Source organism: Dermacentor silvarum, chromosome 9, assembly GCF_013339745.2.
Source record: "Dermacentor silvarum isolate Dsil-2018 chromosome 9, BIME_Dsil_1.4, whole genome shotgun sequence".
Lineage (NCBI taxonomy): Eukaryota > Metazoa > Arthropoda > Arachnida > Ixodida > Ixodidae > Dermacentor > Dermacentor silvarum.
Window position 1 is genome coordinate 140,162,509 of NC_051162.1, and position 22,297 is coordinate 140,184,805.

Genomic DNA, 22,297 nt, shown 5'->3' on the forward strand with positions numbered 1-22,297 from the left:
CCAAAATCGGTGTCGTGTCGGCCTAGTGTTAATGAGCCTTTTGTCGGACTTGCAATACAATGGCGCCGATGGAAAGGGCGCGTGCTCTCGCGCAACGCTGTTGCGGGGAGACGAGGAATGAAGAAGTATGGGAGATAGGAGAGGGAAGCTGTCACTTGCTTTTTTGCTCGTTCGCTCGTTCATTCTTTCGGGATATTCGCTTAAATCGACAATCGTCTTCGCGATGATTTCAAAAATGTGCGTTGGTTCTCCACAATTTTTCTTTATTGTGAAAACATGATAGTGCTGGAATTGTGAAACTATTTTGGTCATTCATGAGTTCAATAAATACCAAACATCACACTTGACGCGAGTAATGGTCTGAACGAAGCTGAAGATTTGACAAGCATTCTCCGCGATGACAAAGCACCAGGAACTTGATAGGAAAAAGAAAAGATATCGTCTTTGCGTCAAAGCGGTACATGTTAACATAAGCCAGAGTGTTTTTTTTTTTTTGTCGAGATATCACGCACGCCACACGTTCTTCACAAATTATGTTACATATCTCGTACTGAGATGTATTCTCGTCGACGGCATCAAAATGTACACAATTAGCATAGCAACAATCTTTCGCATCAAGGACAAGTCTCTCAAAGAGGCTTCAAACGAAGCGACATCTATACGAAGCGCTGCGCTGATGACACATCAAGGATTCGAGTTTCAATCAGCAGTTTGTTGAACACGGCGTCGCTGACAACGTGGCCTTCAAAAATCAATCATGTTGCTGCGGCTGCAGCAAGTTGGCGTCCTTGGCCAGCGCGTAGAAGAGCGAGGACTCTCGCTTCAACAATTCCTGCGGCGAGTCGCTCTCTGCGATTTCACCACCAGTCCAGGACGATCACCCTGCGTCGTTGAAAGAAGACATCAAGAACAACTGTCTGATTGACTGCGCTGTCTCATTTATATAAAGTCGTTAATTCTAGCAACATTATGCAAAAAGTCACAGGCCTGCGCGGCACACGCAGCACAGTCACAGCGTAAGCTGGTGGAGCGGCTCAAGAGTAGCTCCAATTTCGGCACCACGCACACCAGGGTCTTCGCGACAAAATCTCTTCGCCTCGTTTTAACGAGAACGATCTGAACTGTCCGCCCGGCGTCGACAGCGGACTGCGGCTTGTAATGCTCTCTGCACAACAGTCTGCTGAGACCGGTGATGCCTGGTTCTACCCGCGCACGTAGTGCTACGATTCGCTTCTTCAGCAGCGGTTCGTACCTCGCGAGGAGACGCCATAACGTCTACCGAAGAGGTATCCAGAATATGTGGCGCACATCTCACATCGGAATCACGTCGATTGAAACGCGTCTGCGCCTGCTCACGCTGCGTTTGCAGGTGCCTTAACTAGATGGCGCCACCATACTGGCGGAGGCTCGGATTGTCTGCGCCTGCGTTAATATGGCTTTTTTTTCCGCGGCCCGATAGCATGCGCTTGCGTGGTTCAGTAGTAGAGTATATGGCTGCCACTCAGCGGGCGCGCGTTCGATCCCGGCGGGAACCGGGTATATTTTTCGCATTTCCAGCGATAGCGGTTACAGTCGCCGGACGCCGTCGGCGGTGGCGGTGGCGGCAGCGGCGGCAGACACCATCGCGAACCGAAACGGCTATTGGAAGGAACCCATAACAGCTTACGCTGTAAAACTACAGCGACGATTGCGATACTCTATAATGCAAAATTTGAGCGGAGCACTACAAGTGTTTTCCTTTCGCTATATATTGGCTGACGCGGACAATCGGTCTCGTGCAGCACGTTGCAATCGGAGCGAAGTGTGGCGAGACTGCCTCGCTAATCGGGAGATCGTGAGAGGCAGCGCGTGGGAGACGCGTGGGTGCAATTCACGGCAGCCACCGCAGGCAGACCTCCTCTCATGCAGTGCTTTGTTTTCATATATGACATCAGTGAACACGCTCGCCGCATCCCTTATCGATGGCGTCATCGGTGACCAGACGACGCACGCTACTCTGGCGCCATCTCGTAGCGATCATCGCCGCAGAACACGTCCTGTGCGGCACAACGCTTCTCTTCTCACGCTTTCGCCATACCCTCCTCCTCCGCTTTCCTCCTGGCGCTCTCTTCGCTATCGCCATCTTTCATCCCCCGCTGCGCTCCGTGTTCACTCTTTCATCCTTCGCAGTGCTCGTTAGCTCGGTTACGCCGAGGGACGATGACGACGCTCAACGCAGGCACGGGCGCCCAAGAGCTGCACTCTAATATTTTACAATAACGACAAAAGCTAGGCATGAGCCTGTACAACGCACCTGTCGTAGTCGAGAATGGTGTTGAGCCGGTGCGCGATGGTGATGATGGTGCAGTCGGCGAACTCTCGCCGTATGGTGGCCTGTATCAGGTCGTCCGTCTCCATGTCCACCGCGGCCGTCGCCTCGTCCAGGATCAAGATGCGAGACTTGCGCAGCAAGGCACGAGCCAGGCACAGCAGTTGCCGCTGGCCCACGCTGCCAAACGTGATCGCGTACGTCAGTTGCTCGGTTAAATAGCCAATGAAGTGGACACGTAGTTTCACAGTTTATAAGGAAGCTCCACCCCGCGGACTAACTCCTATTGCGCTATTCAAATACATGTTAAACACAGAAACGCCCTCACTAGACATCCACTGAACCAATTTGAATGAATTTGTTGCATTCAAGAGGGAAAGCTGAATTATACCGACTGCAGAAAGTACATTGGTTTAGGTCTCTATACGTTTTATAAAATTTACCTAAGGTCGGTTCGTTAAAAAAACGTTGGCGCCGGAAGTTTCCCAATCCGTAACCTTGCACAAAAAGCAGATATCGCATTTCCGTAAGATGCATCGGTTAGAGTATATTCAGTAGTACGAATTCGATGTATGGGTTTACAACTTACGCTGAGCAAGTGTTTACAGGGGTTTTTGCAAAAGGTTTCTCAGAAATCAGTGATATAATTGAGAGCAGTGTATACTACATCAATTTTCTCCACTTTAGTTGTCTCAATATAGGAGCAGCTTACGGAATTGTATGATTTTTATTGCTGAATTAAAGAATATAATATTTGATGTTCTAGCTTTATTTCTGCTGTTTTCAAGAATTCTACCAAAAAATCCATAACCTTAATAAAACCTCTACTTAGGGCAGGCGGTAGATTTTACCTTTCACTTGTAAGTGCAATAAACCTCAACAACACTGGTGGCGTGGACGCCGAGACATACGATTTCTGTGTCCACAGATATTTAGATAGGAGCTCCTGTGGTGAAATGTCCTCTTAAGGACCACTAAATAGCGAAACTAAATATGCTCAGACTGGCGAACTATTTTGTCACCAGAACACTTGTACCTTTATGGTACGAAAGTGCTGACTCCTAGCGGATAGACTAAAGCCTAACGTTTTATTCTCCTATTAACGTGCGTAAGTTTCATCCACCGTACATCATTATGGCTTCCAGCATTTTAAATAATCTTCGCGTGTGCAAGTCATTTCTGTGCAGAAATGTTCTCTAAAACTTTCTAGGTGGACAATTCACTTCTTTGAGAGCGAAATGCAGTCATTGAAACACATTCACTTACTTAGCTCCATGCACACCTGTCGAAATCCATGCTTTGACGCTTGCATGGTGCGAAAGTTCCAAGGTCGCATCGCCATTTGTCTTTCCCTTTCACGTCGGCTCCGGCTTACCAAACGTCTGGTCACATTAATACTAATTTTGCTGGCATATGTATATACGAGGTCTGTTAGAAAAGTATCCGACCTTATTTTTTTGCGAATACCTGATGGATATGAAACAAGCGCGCTTGCATCAGCCGACCTTGAGGCTTCGTGCACATGCGCGAATGTTTTCCCACCTGCCGATAGCGGCAGTCGCTGGGACGCAGAGTTTGAGTGAGGTAGTGCGCTAGTGCTCTCGTCGGTTTTTTTTTTTTTTATTGCAAGGAAAATGGCGGAGCGACTGGAGCAGCGCAACTGCATCAAATTTTGCCAGAAACTGGGCGACAGCCAAGTGAAAACCAGTCGGAAGATTCAGACGGCTTTCGGTGACGATACTATGAGCAGCACACAGATTAAGGAGTGGTACAACCGGTTTAAAGACGGCCGCACATCGGTGGAGAGCGAGCCACGCTCCGGTCAGCCATCAACATGCCGAAATGACCTGGTCATTGCTGAAGTGAACGCTGTGGTGATGCGGGACCGTCTTGTGACTATCCGAGAAATTGCGGAAGAGGTGGACATCAGCACGTTTTCTGCGCATTCCATTATGACCGAAGATTTGGCCATGAAGAGAGTTGCGGCGAAATTCGTGCCGAAGGTGCTCACGATCGAGCAAAAGCAACTTCGTGTTGAAGTCTCACAGGACTTGCTGGATTCCACAAACAGTGACCCCGACCTCATGAACACCATAATCACTGGTGACGAGTCTTGGGTGTATGGGTACGACCCGGAAACTAAATCCCAGTCGTCACAGTGGAAGCATTTCATGTCACCAAGAGCAAAGAAGGTCCGCCAAGTGCGCAGCAACGTCAAAGTGATGCTGACTGCTTTCTTTGACTCCCGCGATGTGGTACACCACGAGTACGCACCACAGGGTCAACAATCACCAAAGAATACTACAGGGATGTCCTCCGTCGCCTACGTGATGCTGTGCGGTGCAAGAGACTGGAGTTGTGCTCAACAGGAAATTGGCGCATCCATCGCGACAATGCTCCTGCACATTCCTCGCACTTAAAACTTTTTGGCGAAAAACCAGACTCCTGTAGTCATCAGGCTCCTTACTATCCTGATATGGCCCCCTGTGACTTCTGGCTGTTTCCCAAAATCAAGAGGCCATTGAAAGGAGCGCGATATTCACACAAGAGAGGACATTATGGCTGCAACGATAGCTGAGCTAAACTCCATTCCAAAAGAGGCCTTCTCGGAATGCTTCCAACAATGGCAGCACCGCTAGGAGAAGTGTGTGGAGTCCCAAGGAGACTACTTTGAGGGTGATTAGGTTTCCAACGCTCCAGTTATGCCAGTTTTTTTTTTTCTTCGGCCAAAGGCCGGATACTTTTCTAACAGACCTCGTAAGAGTAGTTTACTAATCAAGCTTCAGACATTTCCCTTCAGTGTGACATTATGATAACTGATAGGTTTGTTGATTAAACAGCTAACTGCGTTTGTTTGCTGCCTACATTGTTAGTTAAACCACATGCCGTGTCCGTGCACAAGATGCTGTTCACCCATGATCAACAGATACGTCTGTCACAAAACTCAAAGATCGCACCGTCCTCAAAGTTTCCTCCCTTTCTCAGAATAAATACCACGCGATAGGCAGTTTTCTTTCAACAGTTTAATTTTATTTTACACCGAGGCTCTGCTTCTGGTGAAAAGTTTGAGTGTTCCATTTTATTTACGCTACTCGCAGTACGTTAGGGTATACATGATCAGAAAGCCTTGTTACACGTTTTGTCGGTATGCTTTATCATGATCTACACTATCCAATACTCATCCCTATGTCCCAATGCACATCATTCCCAGCAGTGTACTCGACACCATCGTGCTCGACACCACTAGATGGCTGTCCCTCATGCTTAGCAAACAAAGGAAGTCACAAAGGCCTACCTTCTTTAAAATAGGAAGACATTACGATGATGCCCGTTCACCTCTGATGAAACGCAGTGTGTACCAAGCAGCGAAAATCATTATTTGCTAGTGATATGCACTCACGACTCGATATAATGTGTGTCTTTTGAAAACTGTGGTAGCAAGATCACTACGATGCTAGGGAAGTTTGTCAGTGGGTATGATTAAGTCCGCTAGAACAAGGTTGTTCATTTATCTTGATTTCCTCGTTATGGCAGAAGCAAAGTTATCAACTAATGCAATCAACTCGAAATATAAAGGTGTCACCCACCTGATGTTTTCACCACCCTCGGCAATTTCGTGCTGGAGGCCCTCAGTCAGAGTGGCGACAAAGTCTTTGAGGTGCGAGTGCTCCAGCGCCCGCCACAGCTCCACCTCATTCTTCGCATCGAAAGGGTCAAGGTTGGACCGCAGTGTCCCACTGAACAGCACCGGATCCTAGGGGGAAAATGTTGAATGTATTTTTGCAAAAGTGTAACTGAATCGGGCTTTTCTAATCCAAAAATAGCTGCAGCGACAACACCATCGTTTGCCGGGATACCGAACTCATATATAGTTATTTTGTCATCGCGTTGAATTATATTGCATTCGAGATCAAAAGCGTACCCCTGACTTTACCTTGGTTATTTCTAAAGCTCTTTCTGAAGCATTCTACCTATGAATCATTTCCGGTGCACAAATCGCGCCATATGTGCATGGATGCGATGAAAGGCGACGTCACGTACGCGATCTAAAAGCAAAGAGCGAAGCATACCTCGGGGCAGGTTTTCATGGAGTGATTGATGTTAGAATGTTGAGAGGGAGGATATGGGGAACAGATATGCAGGAAGAGGAACGGGGAGAGAAATAATGCAGAGGGATGACGTGGAAAGGAGGTGCGGTCAGGACGAGGTGGTGTGGAGGTTGTAATGTTATATAGAGGAGGATGATTACCCACCATTCGCTGTCACGATAGAATGGGCACCTGCGTTCAGTCGATGGCAGAAAAGACGCACCCGGCGTTGTGCCTTCTGTAACGTTACTAATGTCCTCGACCGCTTTCCAGCCTCGCCGTGTACAACACATGACAAAAGCAAGACATGTATGGCTTCAATACCTTCTGTGAATATACAGACAACGGAGCAGTTGTCGACGTCCGAAGAGTAACTCTGCACGTCTGTAGCAAGCATCTGTAGCAAAATAAAAAAATTCCCAGGTGTCCTTAGCTATCGCCTAAGAGACGTGAAGGCGAAAGCCTTGTAAAGCCTAATGTAATACATCTTAATCCACCATAATCTTCCTTAATCCACCTTAATCCTCCTTCACCAACTTTAATCGACCTTAATCCGCCTTGACACACTCTAATCCTCCTTAATACACCTTATTCGACCTTATTCCACCTCAGTCAACCTTAATCCACAATAATCCACCCTAATTTACCCTAATCCACCTTAATCCTACTTAATGCAACTTAATACATCTTAATCAACCTTAATCCCATCGCTAATCAATAATTATTTACTTTACTATTCATTAATCATCACTTATACACGGCTGGGCCTGCTTTGGTTCGCTTCTGGACTTCCTTGGGTCACGTTACTCTCTGTACCTCACAAGGTGACCTTGAAACATAGAGATCTAAGGCTTTCGCCTTAAAAAAAGAACCAAAGCGTCGCTTCCATTGACAATCGTTTTCAATGGTTTCCGCAATTTCTGAGTGCGAAAGCACTGCTAGCCTACCATCCGGGATTTCACCTCAGTCTGTGTGAAGCCTCTTCATACAGCCCCGCGCTTTTGACGCGCATAGCTGCTGCTTCTTTTCACACATACGCCCGCATGCCTATGCGCGAAATAAATATAGAAAGTCAATCGGGATCGTCGTCGGAAATCTCTAAAGAGATTCGTCGCGCCAAGCGCCGCAAACAACGATCTCGGCGACAGAGGCAGAGGGAGTTGACCTACAAAAAACATGGTGCCAAGCGATTGCGACTGCAGAAATGGCATCGCTTCTGCAAAGGATTTAATTAGCAACCGGCCAAACAGCAGCCTAGTAATGCCTAACTTGGTGCAAGAAAATGGCTAATTTGGTCCAAGAAAACGGGCTTTCGCACGATATTCCGTGGTTGGCGTAGCCAAACCGTCTGTAATTGTTCTGCACAGTTTTTGTGGGGCAAATCTTTATCGAAAATCAATGGAAGTTTTACCTCGAAGTATACAGCTAGACCATTTAATGTAAGTAGCCTATAGACTTACGCTCTTATAGTGCTTTTCCCACCAATATATATAATTATATATATATATATATATATATATATATATATATATATATTGTGCAAACAACCAGTGCGGAAACTTGTCGTTGTAGTGAACTCTAGAAAAAAACTTACCTATTGAACTTTCTATACGGCAATTATCTGTGTGTTATATAATACCTAGGCATTGTAGAGCTCGGCCATATATACGCTATTTCCCCGAATGGACAACATATAGCAAGACAAATTAGCCTGCAGTGTCAAAGACCATCTGAATTTGCTTTCACGGTGAATCCGCTTTCACGAGACCAAATCTAGCAATAAGATGCGCGCTATTTCTCCGATCACCACACACTCAAGAGTCACCTGCGGTATGATGGTGAGCTGTCTGCGCAGGTCGTAGAGGCCGAGCGTGGATATGTCCAGCCCGTCGATGTTGATGGAGCCGCCGGCGGCTTCGATGATGCGGAAGAGAGCCAGCGTCAACGAAGACTTGCCCGCGCCCGTTCTTCCCACGATGCCAACCTGCGAGAACCAGGCACACGGCATGTTGGTTCGAGTCACGTGGTGTCAGTGCGCATTCGCACCCCGTTTCCCACTTAACCTGCGCCGCCATACTGAGTCGGCATAGCTAGACGCAGCTGATACTGTGAGATTAACAGGAATTATAAACTTATAATGTTCATCTGGTTTAGATTATTGAACACGGGGAGTTTACCCCACTGTGATATCATTTTCTGGTACAGAGTTACAGAATTAAAAATTTTGTGCTTCCGTTTTCTTAATTTACCAATATTTGAAACATCTTGTATGACATTCGCCGTAAATAAACTTCTGCTTCGTTCATACCTGTAAAATTCAGCTTCTGCTCTTAAATGCAATACATCTCATTCAAATTGGTTTAGCAGGTCTCTAAAGAAAGCATTTCTACGGTGTGTGCATGAATAATGAAATCGTAGTGGGCCCAGGGGCAAAGTACCTATTCGCAACTTCATATCGCGTCTTGGTAGGCCAGACAAACCAAAAGCTTCACAGGAAGACGAAGACATTGGATTGGTCAGCAATTCCCTAAGAATGGAATGCTCATCTTGAAGTCAACGGAAGTTGACAAAGTGACTTGCCCTCATCAAGGGCCTGGCGAAACATTATCGAAACATTGTCTACAGGCTGTGGATTTTCTTGTTTGGCCACTGCTCATAACTGGTACAGCAGAGCATTACGGCATGTTAATAACTCTCTAATACAATGTCTAGATAGTTGAAGGAGGCAACATTTGGAAGTAGTTCCAAGTGGGCCAGTTTACGCTAGTAACTTGGTCGGATGGCAATTCAAAATAAAACGAAGAATGTACTAGCGAAGTGGGTCGGAATATTTTGAGGCCAGTAGGAAGCCTTGAGCACCAAAACATTTTACGACTGCCCAGTAAATCATCGCGGCAGGATGCGGCAATAGTCGACTTGCCAGTATGAAAACAGCCCAACGATTTAAAGAAACTACGGCCAATTTAGTTTATCTGGTGAAATGAATGCAGATGTGCTGACTTGAACACCAAACAAGACCCTATAAACGGACGCATGAGGCCCTCAAGTGAAAATCGGCTTTCTTAATTCTCATAACCAACTGCTCGCAATCAATATTTCATTCTCCTCAGCTTGTCTTTAAAGGCTCTCAAGACACTTGCAATATTTTCTACCGTATCTGAACAGATGCACCCAAGCAATCAGTGCATTGCATCTAACTGGAACGCGAACCTTTTCTCCTGGCTTGATGTCGCACGTGATTCCCTTGAGGACGAGGTCCAAATCTGCTCGGTACCGCGTCGAGTAATTCTCGAAGGCGACTTCTCCAGTGATTGGCCACGAAGGATCAGGCTTGAAGTAAGGATTCTCCCACGGAGCCTGAAAGCGAAATTCAGGGTGATCCTTTTGAGCATAGTGATAGTAATTTCTCACACGTAACCTTATTCTACGTACAAGCTAATACTTAAGGTTAGAATAAAAATGAACTTTCATTTTAACATACATAAGTTGATGACAGTTCTAGATATGCTGTTACGTAATTCTTGCCAGATTGAAAGGCTTGGTAGGCAAGGAGTGAATCAAAACCAAATCAGGGTGGCAAGGCAAGCCAACACAGAGTCCGTAATCATGAAGCATACAATACGACAAATTCACAATCACAACATATCATTAGTCATTGGTCTGCGGCCGCTAAAGTACCATCTGCATAACGTCCCCCCGTTCCCAGCACTTCGCTCTGCTTGCTTCACTCTGCTTGCCTCCGTATGAGGCCTCGTGGTGAAGCATTGGTAAACAACTAAAACTGCAGAAGTCAAAGGGGTAAATGAAAGAAAAGAAACTCAATATTATCCAAATAACCATTTTAAACTGAGCTCGGCAAACAGATAGAAACAATCATTCAATAAAATAGCACATTACTGCAAATGGTGCAAACACAACGCATGAACTATAAGGTCAATGTTTGGTGAAAACGAAACATGTTTTCGTATTTACCTTAACGGTTCGCTGAAAACATGCGTTATGACCCGTCTGTAATCCACCAGCACATTCATTGTGCGTTGTATTCCAAGGCGCAAATTCACTTGATAATATTGTACTAATACAGGCCCCGTTATCGAGAAACCATTGGAAAAGAAAGTTGCTTAGATACCTCTTGCGCCACCTTGGTGTACTCCAAGCAGCGCTCGACCGAGACAAGGTTCGTTTCCGTGTCAGAGGTACAACGGACCAGCATGTTCATCGTCATCGTGACCTATATAAAACGGTAGGTAACAGAGTCATACTAGGTAAAACGAGATGCATCTTTGCAATCCAGGACACGTTACGATCGAGTAAATACGGTATGCGTGCTGACGTAGCGCACTAAATATAGCAGATCGGCACTCACCGTAAGGGAGTAGCTGACGGAAAGGCCAGCCATGCCGGGAGACAGAGTGTCTCGGCTGCTGACCGCAAGTAACGCCGCTATTAAAACTATGGTGTAACCGATGAACTCCAGCCTTGTGGCGAGCCACCTGGGAATCAAGGAGACAAGCACACAGATGCCGTTCAGATCAAATTCAATTTCTGTGCTGAACTGTATATAGAGAAACCGGAAGGAGCGGCGAATGAAAAAGTTTCATTGCTCGTTCGCAATTGTTAATAGCTCCACGACCATTGCCCCCTCGGCAACTGTAGTAAAAAGTGCCCATGCATTCCATATCGCCCAATCGCCTCTAGTGATGGCGACTATAATAAAGCCGACATCTCTGTTAACCGTTAACCTGACTTTTCACTTTTTCTAGCTTATAAGCTGGCCAGTTGAGTGGACCTGCATATATCTTGAACAAGGGTAATAAATTCATTTTATTTTGACCACATTTCGTTTAGATGTTTGTTGTTGCACTTGTATAACATGACCGACATCTTGCGTTCAAATGAATGTGACAAGGCCATACATCTTGAATAATCGTATTTCATCGCACTCCAAAAGTCATCTGTTAAAAAAAGCTTCACAATTTTGCAAAGACGAGTGCAATAAGCACAACTACGACTGCGGCTGTTTCTCGCCACTCAGTTCATGCCACCATTACCAGTCACAATGCGTCCATTGCTACTCTTGGCTATGTTAACTTTTCTCTCGTATCCCTGAACAGTACAAATAACATGATGAGCAGAACGTGTCCTACTCCCCACTCCGCTCAGCCAGCGAGCGGCAGAATGCACAGGCGCGCATGCGCCGAACGCTCAGCCGCGAGCGGATGGGTGCCTCCGTTCCACTAGAGCGCTCGCCGAGCGAAGCCAACACCACCCAGATAGCACAAAGCCTGGTTGCCTCCGATTCAGGATTTCCTGCTACCTGGCCCGAAATTTCCATTGCCAAGCCTGGCGTGACGAAAGCGATGACATCGAGATCACCGCTGCTTACTCGGGAGCATCCCCATTAGATTCTATGGCAGTCGGGCCAGGCAGCATGACGTCATGGATTGGAGTGAACAGGCCTTGTGCTATCTAGGTGGCGCTGGCCAAGCGCGAAAGCGCGGCGAGTGAGATAGACGAAAATACAAGATAGCTGCTGCCACTGCTGCGGGTCTGCTGACCTAGCTGCTCGGGAGATAATCTGCATCTTTGACAAAGCACCAAACGAAACGTAATCTAGGTAAAACCTCGGCCCCAAAATCAACGCTTGTGAACACGATCGACGGCTTCTTGACGAGTACACAAATTGCACGTCAAGCGCCTTCGACCAGGCGATTGCGCAGCTTCGTGTGACAATGCACCAGTGTTTAGAGTACCAAAAAAGCGTCATTTTTAATGTCAAACGAAATGCACTGCTCAGCACTACATACTGTTTTGCTATAATATCACCTTTTGCCACTAGGTAGAGCATCAAGTGACTGCGCGCGTTCGTACGCTCACCTAAAAGCATATAATCTCGCGGCTAATCTTTCTGCCTCACCGACTTGCCACGATGCTGGGGAAGTAGGTGCTGTGGTTGATGTCAGGTCAGCTCGTCCGAGTGGGCGACGAACCGCTCACCGACTCCGTAGGCCCGGATGGAGCTGCTGCCGGTCACCGTCTCCGAGAAGTGCACGTAGATGGGCGACCGTGACACGGACTCGAGGCGCTTCAGCTGCCGCGACGTGGCGATGTAGACTTTCTGCACACCAAAGGGAACCGGTGGCACATACGCATCAAACATTGCGCCAGCAATAGGAGGGAAACTAGATAGTGAACGTTCATGCAAGAACGCCCGTGTCCCGTGCATTGTGGGCACGTTATAGATCCCCTGGTGGCCCAAATTAATCCGGAGTCCTCCACTACGGCGTGCCTTTCATGTCGCTCTACAATTTTCTCATTGTCATTTTTCATCTAACTATAATGAGTGAGAAGTTGATAAATTAACTAAGACTAATGATCTAATTAGGGGGAATGCAAAAATAATCTGAGTATATCCAAGCGACGGCAAAGAGCATTACCTCGGCTCTGTCCAGCTACTTAGCATTTGCATATTTTTTATGTTTGGCCTAACTTAACTGAAACACCCTCTATACTAACCCCTCAACCCTGAACATTGAGGATATAGCACAACTAGAATGGGAAGTAAAAATCACAGCACGAGCAATTGCAGAAAGAATATTACACGTAAATTTGAGAGAGAGGAAGACTGAAGTATGACTCTCAAATGTTAAGGGAAGAAGAAATAAACACTATGAGCTGGCGATGCTCTCAATGTGAAGTAAAATATCTGCTGCACGCGTTCGCTCTCCTATGCATGCCTTCTCTATGATATACCTCAGGGTCCAGAACCACAGCTTGAGCAACGGTTTCCTAACATAACGCTTTAGCCTGTCCTACTCTCTTTTTCTCTCTCTTCCTTTCTCTCCCTTTCTCTCGCTCTCTCTCTCTCTCTCTCTCTCTCTTATACTTTAGACTCGAACATGGAAGATAGAAATCCTTGTAGAGGCCTCGACCCTACTGACTGTGTTAATACAAGTGTGTTGCCAATCACGCGTTTTACCACCAATTAGCCGCTGCTGAACAGCCATGTTGTTATAAGCACGCCTTGGTCGCCGACTCATCAGCAATTTCTGGTAATTTCGTTGCGTTAAAATATGGCGCTAAACATGTCTTGATATATTTCATTGCTACCAAACATGTTAAAATAACGCTTTCGGATACATTTTAGGCCGTTTGTGGAAGGGTTTCTGTGCATAAGGTTCCGTGGCGGGGTCCCATTATAAGGCGTTGCTGTGTTAAACATACGGGGACTACAGCAAGTGACCGTGTAACATCCTGCGTGTAGTGGCTGAGCCACTAATAGTGTGTTCAGGGTCTCCTGTTTTGTTTACTTCCAGCCCTTTAAGGACGAGACATAGAAAAAAATGTTTATTTTCTATCTCAATCTGCAAAACACATCAGGAATAAGCATAATCAACAAAAAGAAAAATATTTTGCGGAATTTTCTTTCCAGCAGTAGTGTCAACACACCAGGCTGGAAACTGGAAGTGGGCTTCACCCCAAACCACCTATGGCTTTGTTTTCAATTTGTATAGAGAGTGCTCATTATATGTGAGCCATAGGTGTACATTTCATTCTGCTTTACATCACAAGTGTGACACCACTGCAGCTGGATATCTTGGATCGGCCTGTCTCCTCTGACCTTGCTTTCAAGAGACCGTGAGTCGTATACCCAACTGCTACTTCCTCGCCCAGTGTTCCTGCTCCAAACCAACGAATGACGCTTGCTGCCTGTCAATCAGTGTTGGCCGAAGCATTTAGCCAGAAACTTCGCACTCAATACTGAAACTCGGCAAGAAAAAAACATTTTCTAGTACGTTGCCTGTAGGCAACACTCGTCAACAAAGGGCTAGCCTTATATTTCCTTGCTTCATTTTTGTTACTGCGCAGTGGAAGGACACATCGCACAGCGTACCTGTATGAAGTAGTAGATGAACAACAGCGGTATGACGGCGCTCAGGAAGAGGGGCGTTTGCAGCGCAATCAACAAGAACGCCACCACGGTGCGTAGGAACTGAACAAGCAGCATGCGCACGTTGAAAGGGAGCGTCACGTCAGCGGCGTCAACGTCCTTCGAGAACCTGCGGCCGAGAACAAAGATCACGAAGGCAATGGAATAAAACATGAACACTTCATACAAAACCGCAGTTTCGCACTAAAGTGCAGTTTGCAAAAGGCCCGTGACACCACTTCGCTCATCAGATGTGTCGCTGCATTAGCCCACTCCCCTGTTCCGCCTCTACCACTCTGTCCCTCTCACCCCGCCAAGTTCTCCCCATTATACCTGCTTACTTCTCCGAAAGCTGAGTTTTTTATGCATAGAAATAAAACCTTTTTCAGTGAAGAAACATTTCCTACACATACAGCCCATCCATGTTATTTTTGCACTGCTCCCGACACTCACCATGCACGCTTCAGATGGGATCGGCCCACCTTTAATCATATATGCCTCTGGGATCGATACGCGCTGCAAAACTCGGGTACAATGTTCACAGCCCAGTGTTATTGCGAGAGCATTATAGGTGAACTTTGCCCACTTTGGAGGTATTTACCAGAAAATAAGGGCCGATCAAGAACGCTGTACAGTCAATTACGGGATCTCGGAGGGCGAGCTTTCACGTGGTAATAATGTGACAAACTAGCACTTGACGCCCCCTGGAGACGTTTCAGACAGCAACTTTGGAACGAGGGAAGCATGCGTGCGATCGTGGTGCCGCCTAATAGCGCTATAGGCGACAGCGAGGCTGTATATAACAATTTCCTCTTCGAGGGAAAAAAATTGTCCAGGCTCTGCGGGTTATTGCTTTATGAAGTCATTCATCTGTTTCAGTGTCATCCTCTTGCGCATGTGTGCCTTCTTGCTTCACACGCCTAAGATCAATTACGGAAGGATGTTGTGTGCGTTCCAGAACATGCATTTCAGCATATATAGTGCGTCTTGTGGTTATCCGCTGTTTGGGACCAGGTTGTAATGGCTGACTCACGGTTTAAATAAATGATTTGCCAGATGTCGGTTACCAGTTCAAGGCAGCAGAAGTACTGAACTTCATTTTGCTGACAGCTTCAAGACGAACTGCGGTGAACTTGGACACGCTTGTCTTCAAGTAGGTACGAAGCTGGTCCACGCTTTTCAATGATCTTCTTGGGTACAGAGAACTGTGAAGACAACTTTCCGTGGACTTAAGATAATTTAGCACGCACGTAATCACTAACGGTAACGCTAGGCTCCTTGTCACCGTGTTTTTCGTCGGTGTAAGCCTTCGAGCTCAGTTGCTTTCTTTTGTTACACATTCTCGCAAAACCTACAGCTTACTCGCTGGGTTCAAGCGAAAACATTCGTCAGGCAGTCCTACCAGTCAAGTCTAGTTCGAGGCTGGAGTCTATGAAGGAGAAAAGTGAGTGCAACTCCAGTAGTCGTGTGTGCAGTGCAATGTTTCTAATCATGACAAATAATTTGTCGACCTCCTGTCCCCAGCAATCATGATGCACGAGCTTCATGAAGCAAGTGCCAGCAATCAAGTTGTCAATTAAGTTATGCAATACACGAGTACTTGTTGGCCTGACTATTAGCCATCGTCGAAAGAGTTGATGCCTTACTTCCACGTGCTTGTGGAACACTATGTTCTTAGTGAGATTCTGAGCCATGTAAAAGAACTGTCATTCCTACAACACTGACACGTCGTCCTGTGAAGCTGGCTCATGAATCACACACAGGAATCAGTTGCACCAAAGATGGTCTTCAAGAGTTCTATTGGTGGTCATGCATGGAATGTTACATTGAAGAAATTGTGTGCGCGCGTGTGATTTGCCAGTCATGCGTCAAATCGGCCCACCCCTCTGCAGATCCAGTGCAACCGGTCACTTTTCTTGCGAAAGCTTGGGAAAAGGTCGCTATCGACATCGTGGGGCCCTTCACGCAAGCTTCAGCCTACTGCCGCTTTGCCATTACGATCACTGACTACTACAGCAAGGGGCCAGAGATGACTTCGTACGTGACGCGAGTACGTCCACGGTAAAGACGTTCCTACTTGAACTTTTTGCACGAGAAAGATATCCACGTTACCATGCATCCGATCATGGTCCCCAATCTTCACAACAAAGTTTGAAGAATTCCTCGCAGAATGTGGTGTAACTCACTACAACTCCTCTGTATATCACCCTCAAGCTGACAGGTTGGTGGAAAGCTTTAACAGGGTCTTCATGTCATATATCTAAATGGCATGTGTTCGAACAACATGAGATAAAAACAGCGATGTTTGATCACCTGATAATGTACCGCTGTATGCCACACACTATTACTAGAGTTGCACCCGCTGTTTTCCCTTCACGGACAATAGCCTCGAACTAGACTTGACATACCAGTACTGCCCGACGAATGCTTCATCTCGAACCCGGCGAGAGCACTCGATTTCTCGCGAGAATGTGCACAGAAAAAATTAAGCCAGTTCTATGCTTGTGAAATCTCATGAAACAGCGGGGCTCTGCCAGCGTGGGTGTATAACGTACTGGGTATGACGCTTGCCTTTGAACCGCGAGTTATCATCATCATCATCATTCTATAGTTATGTCCCCTGCAGGACGAAGGCCTCTCCCTGCGATCTCCAATTACCCCCATCTTGTGCTAGCCGATTCCAACTGGCACCTGCACATTTCCTAACTTCATCACACCACCTTCTTTGCTGCAGTCCTCGACGGCGCTTCCCTGCGTCGCCTTCGGACCGTGGGTACCCGGGTTCAAATCCCGCCTCGCCAAGAAAGATTTTTTCTTTCTCTTTCTCTCTCTCTCTGCTTCTGTTTCTGTTTCTCTCTCTCTCTGCTTCTCTTTCTTTTTCTCTCTCTCGCTCTCATTTTCTCTTTCTCTCGCCCATAGCAAGTTGTGTTACAATAGTCCGTACAATGCAACCATATATGGTTCCCATAAATGCATGTTCTAGAAGCGTGGGTCTATGGCGCAATGGTTATGACACTTGCCTTCGGACCGTGGGTACCCGGGTTCGAATCCCGCCTCGCCCAAGAAAGTTCATTTTGTTTTCTTTATTTCTCTCGCTCTCTATCTGTTTTTCTCTCTCTGCACCTCCTCTCTCGCCACTCTCCGACCCCTGGTGGCTGGCGCTGATCAATCCTCGGCACGCTTGCAACTTCGGCCTTAAACAGCTCCGCTGTTAAAAGAAACTGAGGTCGACGATTTACAGAGACAAAAAACGCGGTGCCAAAGAGCCTAGCTTTACCCTTGGGGATTACGTGCCGGTTAAGTTATCTGGAGTTCATGGAAATTGTCTCCACAGTTCTCTGTTCCCAAGAAGATCATTGAAAATCGTGGACAGGCTTCGGACTTACTTGAAGATGGGCGGGCGTGAAACGGGTCAAAATTCACTGCAGTTCGTCTTGTAGTTGTCAGCAAACTGAAATTCGGTACTTTTGCTGCCTTGAACTGGTCACCGACATCTGAGCAATCATCATGTATTGAAAATACCCACCCATTACAACATGGCCCCTCATCATCGGATAAGCACAAAAAGTGCACTATATGCTGAAATGCATGTTCCAGACCGCACGCAACATCCTTCCGTTATGCAAAAAATAATCTCAGTATCTCCAATCGATGGCAAACAATATTACCTTCGTTCTATCCAGGTACGTGGCATTTGCATATTTTTAAATCTTGGTGCATGATAGTTGGGACACCCTATAGTAGTATATGCCGTGCGCACGATGTATGTACGTTGCAGTCGTGGTGAGGGTAATTTGAAGAAAGGCGAATTTCACCCCGCTAGCGTGAGATTTTTGCGACGCTTGTTTTGAGGCTAAATTATGTGAGACTGCGTTTCATGTGCGATGCGTATTTAGGGGTTGTCATGAAAAATCATGGATTTCTCAGAACCTGTCCTTAATTAAGTACAATGCTTAAAGAGTTATTGAGAGGCCACGAAGCATCTGGTCCAATATTCAGCACCCAAACAATAGTTATACATGTCCCGTTTCTGAAACTTACGTAGTACATGTCTGTGTTCCAGAGATATATACCAGAGCGGGACCATAGCAGAATCAGTCAAGTGACCTGGCTGCACAGTTCTCTGATAAATGGGCTTACGCAATTCAAGGAAGGACATTTTCAAGTACCCATACAAGACTGTCATTGATTAATTCCCATTTTATGTTTGTCACAGCCAGTAACCTACTATTACAGCATTTCACAACAAAGTATTCCAGTTTCTGTTGTGTTTGTATCTCAATAGTTCAATAAAAGTCGACAAAAATCAACTGTAGTGATAATTTGTCTACAAAGCGCTCGCCTTCTATGCATAGAACGCTTAAGGACACAAACGTGTGCATGAATTAAATAGCGAATTATATAGGGTGTCCTTTCTTATGTCAGGAGGAGGAGGAGGAATGAACGTTTATTGCTAGAAACAGCGAGAAAGTGTTCTTTCTTCGCCCTAGGTGGGCGGCTCTCTCAGTCCAGAAAGCCGTTGGCTAATGCCGCAGCCCGGGCCCGGTCCACCAGACTTCGCTGATCCTCCAGGCTCTGTGCCGTCAACATTGCCTCCCACGTTTCTTCGGTGGCTTGTATCGTTTCTGAGGCATCGTCTTGACTGTTTTTCTCGCGGTGTGGGCACACCAACACCATGTGTTGTAGGGTGTCTGGTACATCACAATATCGGCATAGGTATGAGAATTTAGTGGGATGCATCCGGTGCATGATAATTCCATGGACATATGTATTTGTTTGTAGTCTGCGGAGGGCGGTGGCTTCTTCCTTGCTTAATTTTGGATGTGGTAAAGGATATTCTCTTCTTTCGAGTCGGTAATGTTGCAGTATTACGGCGTAGTTGATGGGAATGTCCTCCACCCTCGTCGATTTCCGGATCCCGTGCGGCAGGAAATCCCGGCTGGTATGTTCTCGGGAGACAGCATGTGCTGCTTCGTTTCCTGCCAGGTGTTCGTGGCCTGGGGTCCATGTCAAACTATCTTTTTTTGTTGTTGCAGATACCAACATTCCGTTTTTTCATCTTTTTTGCATTTAAGAGGAGGACATTACTTTCTAAACGAGTTTTATAGTGCATAACTTGCTAATTGACAAAGTCGTGCCAATTATGTTTTTAATTATTAATTTTAGTGCCCATGTTACAAAGGTGCAAATGAGCCTATTAACATACAGGGCCTATTCAGTTGGAACTAATTTTGTAAGTAGTACCAGTTTCGAGGTGTACGTCAAAGTATGGGGCGAAAATGCCTTGGTGTCATCTGTATTTTCTTTCTGCACTGTGAATATATGCAATGCTCGAGGGTAGTATTCAGGACACCAACTCATTTTGCTGACTTTGACTTCGTATATCTCGTAATTAGTGCTAGTTACAAAATTGGTTCTGATTGAATAGGTCCTGCGCGCTTACGGTCTCTAATTCCGCCATTACGACATGTACCCTTAAGCGATTAATTAAAAATATAATTAGCGCGACTCTTTCAGTTAAATGCTGCTGCACTTGCAAGTTATCTGGAATGTAATGTCTGCAGTTAAGGTAACTCTGTTGAACAAGCGGAATATTTGGTATCTGCAGCAGGGTCCTTCAAAAATCGACATAAGAAAAAAGAAACACTCAGTGCATGTGAGCAAAACAAAAAAGCCTACATATAAATGCCGGCAAAAGAATGCTGGCCATGGACAAGCCACATTGTGACCGTCATGCAGAAGTCGTTGGCCCGTACGGCGGCCAACCACGGCCACAATGAAGTAACCAGTGGCCACGACGTCGGCCCGCTGCCGACTGCAGACCACCTACCGGTGGTCTGCAAACAGATTCAACACGTGCAAAAACTGAGCCCGGCCCGACCCAGAAGGCTGAGATCGGGCCTTCGTCTCTTTAACTGGCCATGGGCGGCCTCTCGATTTCCTGCCGAGCTCATTTTTGTGCTTGGGAGAATTAGAGGACCAAGGTGTCTCGCCTATGCATTTCTATTGTCTTTGTTAACAAGGCTGATACAACAATCGAGCTGCTGCGCTGAAAGACAGAGGTTTGATCCCACAATCTGTGCCAGGCATTTAATTATAGCCATACAGGTGCACTTCACCATCTGTGCAGGTACTAACAAAAAACTGGAGGTGCGTTGAATTTACGTGAGCGCGTCGCATTGTGCAAGGAAACGCAAGTTTGTAAGAGATGCGAGATATAAAAATGTAGCTTTCATAAATGAGAGTGTACAAAGTCATCCGTGACGTGCGCGCAGCGGTCAAGACACCACAATCTAAGTATGCTATCGCATACTAGATTTAACGGTGCTTTGTTGTGGCCTAGCTTTTTTTTCTTTTTTTTCCGAGTGCTATCAGGCGTCTGGCATTTGCCGCCGGGCTCTGGAGCCAGCTGTTTGCTTCCTGTAGTCGGACGACACAGACGGCAGGTGGCGTCACCAGCACGTAGTTGGTTGGTTGGTTGGGATGTTTATTACAAGACACCTTATCAGCTTAATATCTGATATGGTTTCTCTTTGAGCCCAAGATAACAAAGTTAATATTATTATCATTATTATTACCAGCGTGCGCGCTCACCTGTTGAGTATGCGGCCCATGGGCGTGGTGTCGAAGAAGGCCATGGGTGCGCGCAGCACGCGGTGCAGCATGCGATCGTGCACCACGCGGCTGCCCTGCAGGATGGCCAGGTTCAGCCACACACCACCGAACAGCACGAATGCGGCTGCGGTCGCGAGAACGACGGGAAAGAAGGTGTGAGAAGTAAAGAGGCCGTTGGTGCGCAGACAATCAAAACGACGGCACTTAGCGCAAAATTATTTTAACCCATATACACTAAACAGCCCAGTCACCACCTTTTGTTGTGATAGCAATTATATGGACACTACAGGCGCATTTCTGCCGTCGCCGTGAGGTTCCGTGCAAAATCCAAGGGCGATAAAATCGTCGCCGCGCGCCGTATGCTGTATGTGCGAGTGAAAGCGTTCAAGGGTGAGCCGGGCAATGGCGGCTCAATCTCGCGCACACAAGGAGGAAAGCGGGGAGGAAGCGTGCCGTCTTCCGTCGCGCGCAAGGCTCCGGGGGGAAGGGAGGAAGGGCATTCTACTCCAGCGGCTGATGCGTATGGTGCAGCCGCGCGCGCCCGCCCGGACCACTCTATCTTGAAAGTCATCTGCGACGGGGACAGAGTCTGCCATGCGCTGTGTTTCCGCGGATCACGTTGCATCACGTTGATGCAAGATGGAGTACGAAGGTCGATTGGCTCGCTGATGCCACCACGCTTCCTCACTCCAGCGTTCTGACAGCGAGTTTCCGCGGTCATCGAGTGAGATGTGTTCATGTTGGCTTGTGCGTGCGTGACACCGTGCTTGTTAATTTGGTTAGTATGCCTATCTTTACAAGTTTACATGGCCGATAAAACTAATCTCCGTACTTAGTATAGCTGTGTGCTAATTTTCTATCGCAATCGATGCTTCGCCTTTCGGGCGAAACTACAGCTCTTTTTTTTTCCTGATTAGCTGTATGCCAACAAGACTCAGTCTCCGGTTTAACCTTCCTGCCGTTCATTTAGCTTTCTCTTACTTTTTACTCGTTATATAGTTAGTTTCTAAGGGATACAAGAGTCTGGGTACATTTCATTTGCCTATTTGACACTCAAAGATACCATGTTTGACTCCGTTTTCTATCTTCTAACGACGTGCTATGCTGTTCATTTTGTGGTAACATAACATGACGCCTTAGATATACATTTGCGCTCGTTTAATTAAATACTCAGAAAATAGTATTTAAGGCCTAATAAATTATGATGATACCGTTAACTAGAACCCCACAGGAGCAGGGCGTAGTATGACCGGCGGGAGAACATTAAACGATAGCCGATTGGGTTCGACTAGCGCCGTTTCACACTGTGTTAACCCTCGCTCGCGGGATGGACTGAGTGCAAAGGGGATTCTGAAG

At 46.6% G+C, this 22,297-nt stretch overlaps 1 protein-coding gene across 1 annotated transcript in view; it reads right to left on the reverse strand.

The window, feature by feature from the left end:
* Positions 1-256: 256 nt before the first annotated feature.
* LOC119464458 (multidrug resistance-associated protein 1-like) overlaps positions 257-22,297 on the reverse strand; it is a 162,102-nt gene continuing 140,061 nt past the window's right edge. The window contains 12 exon segments of the mRNA XM_049655836.1: positions 257-865; positions 867-882; positions 2,294-2,488; positions 5,896-6,062; positions 8,222-8,380; positions 9,607-9,753; positions 10,526-10,627; positions 10,763-10,889; positions 12,314-12,357; positions 12,359-12,514; positions 14,291-14,456; positions 20,921-21,065. Of these exon segments, the coding sequence (XP_049511793.1) occupies positions 752-865; positions 867-882; positions 2,294-2,488; positions 5,896-6,062; positions 8,222-8,380; positions 9,607-9,753; positions 10,526-10,627; positions 10,763-10,889; positions 12,314-12,357; positions 12,359-12,514; positions 14,291-14,456; positions 20,921-21,065 (1,538 nt within the window). The 3' untranslated portion in view covers positions 257-751.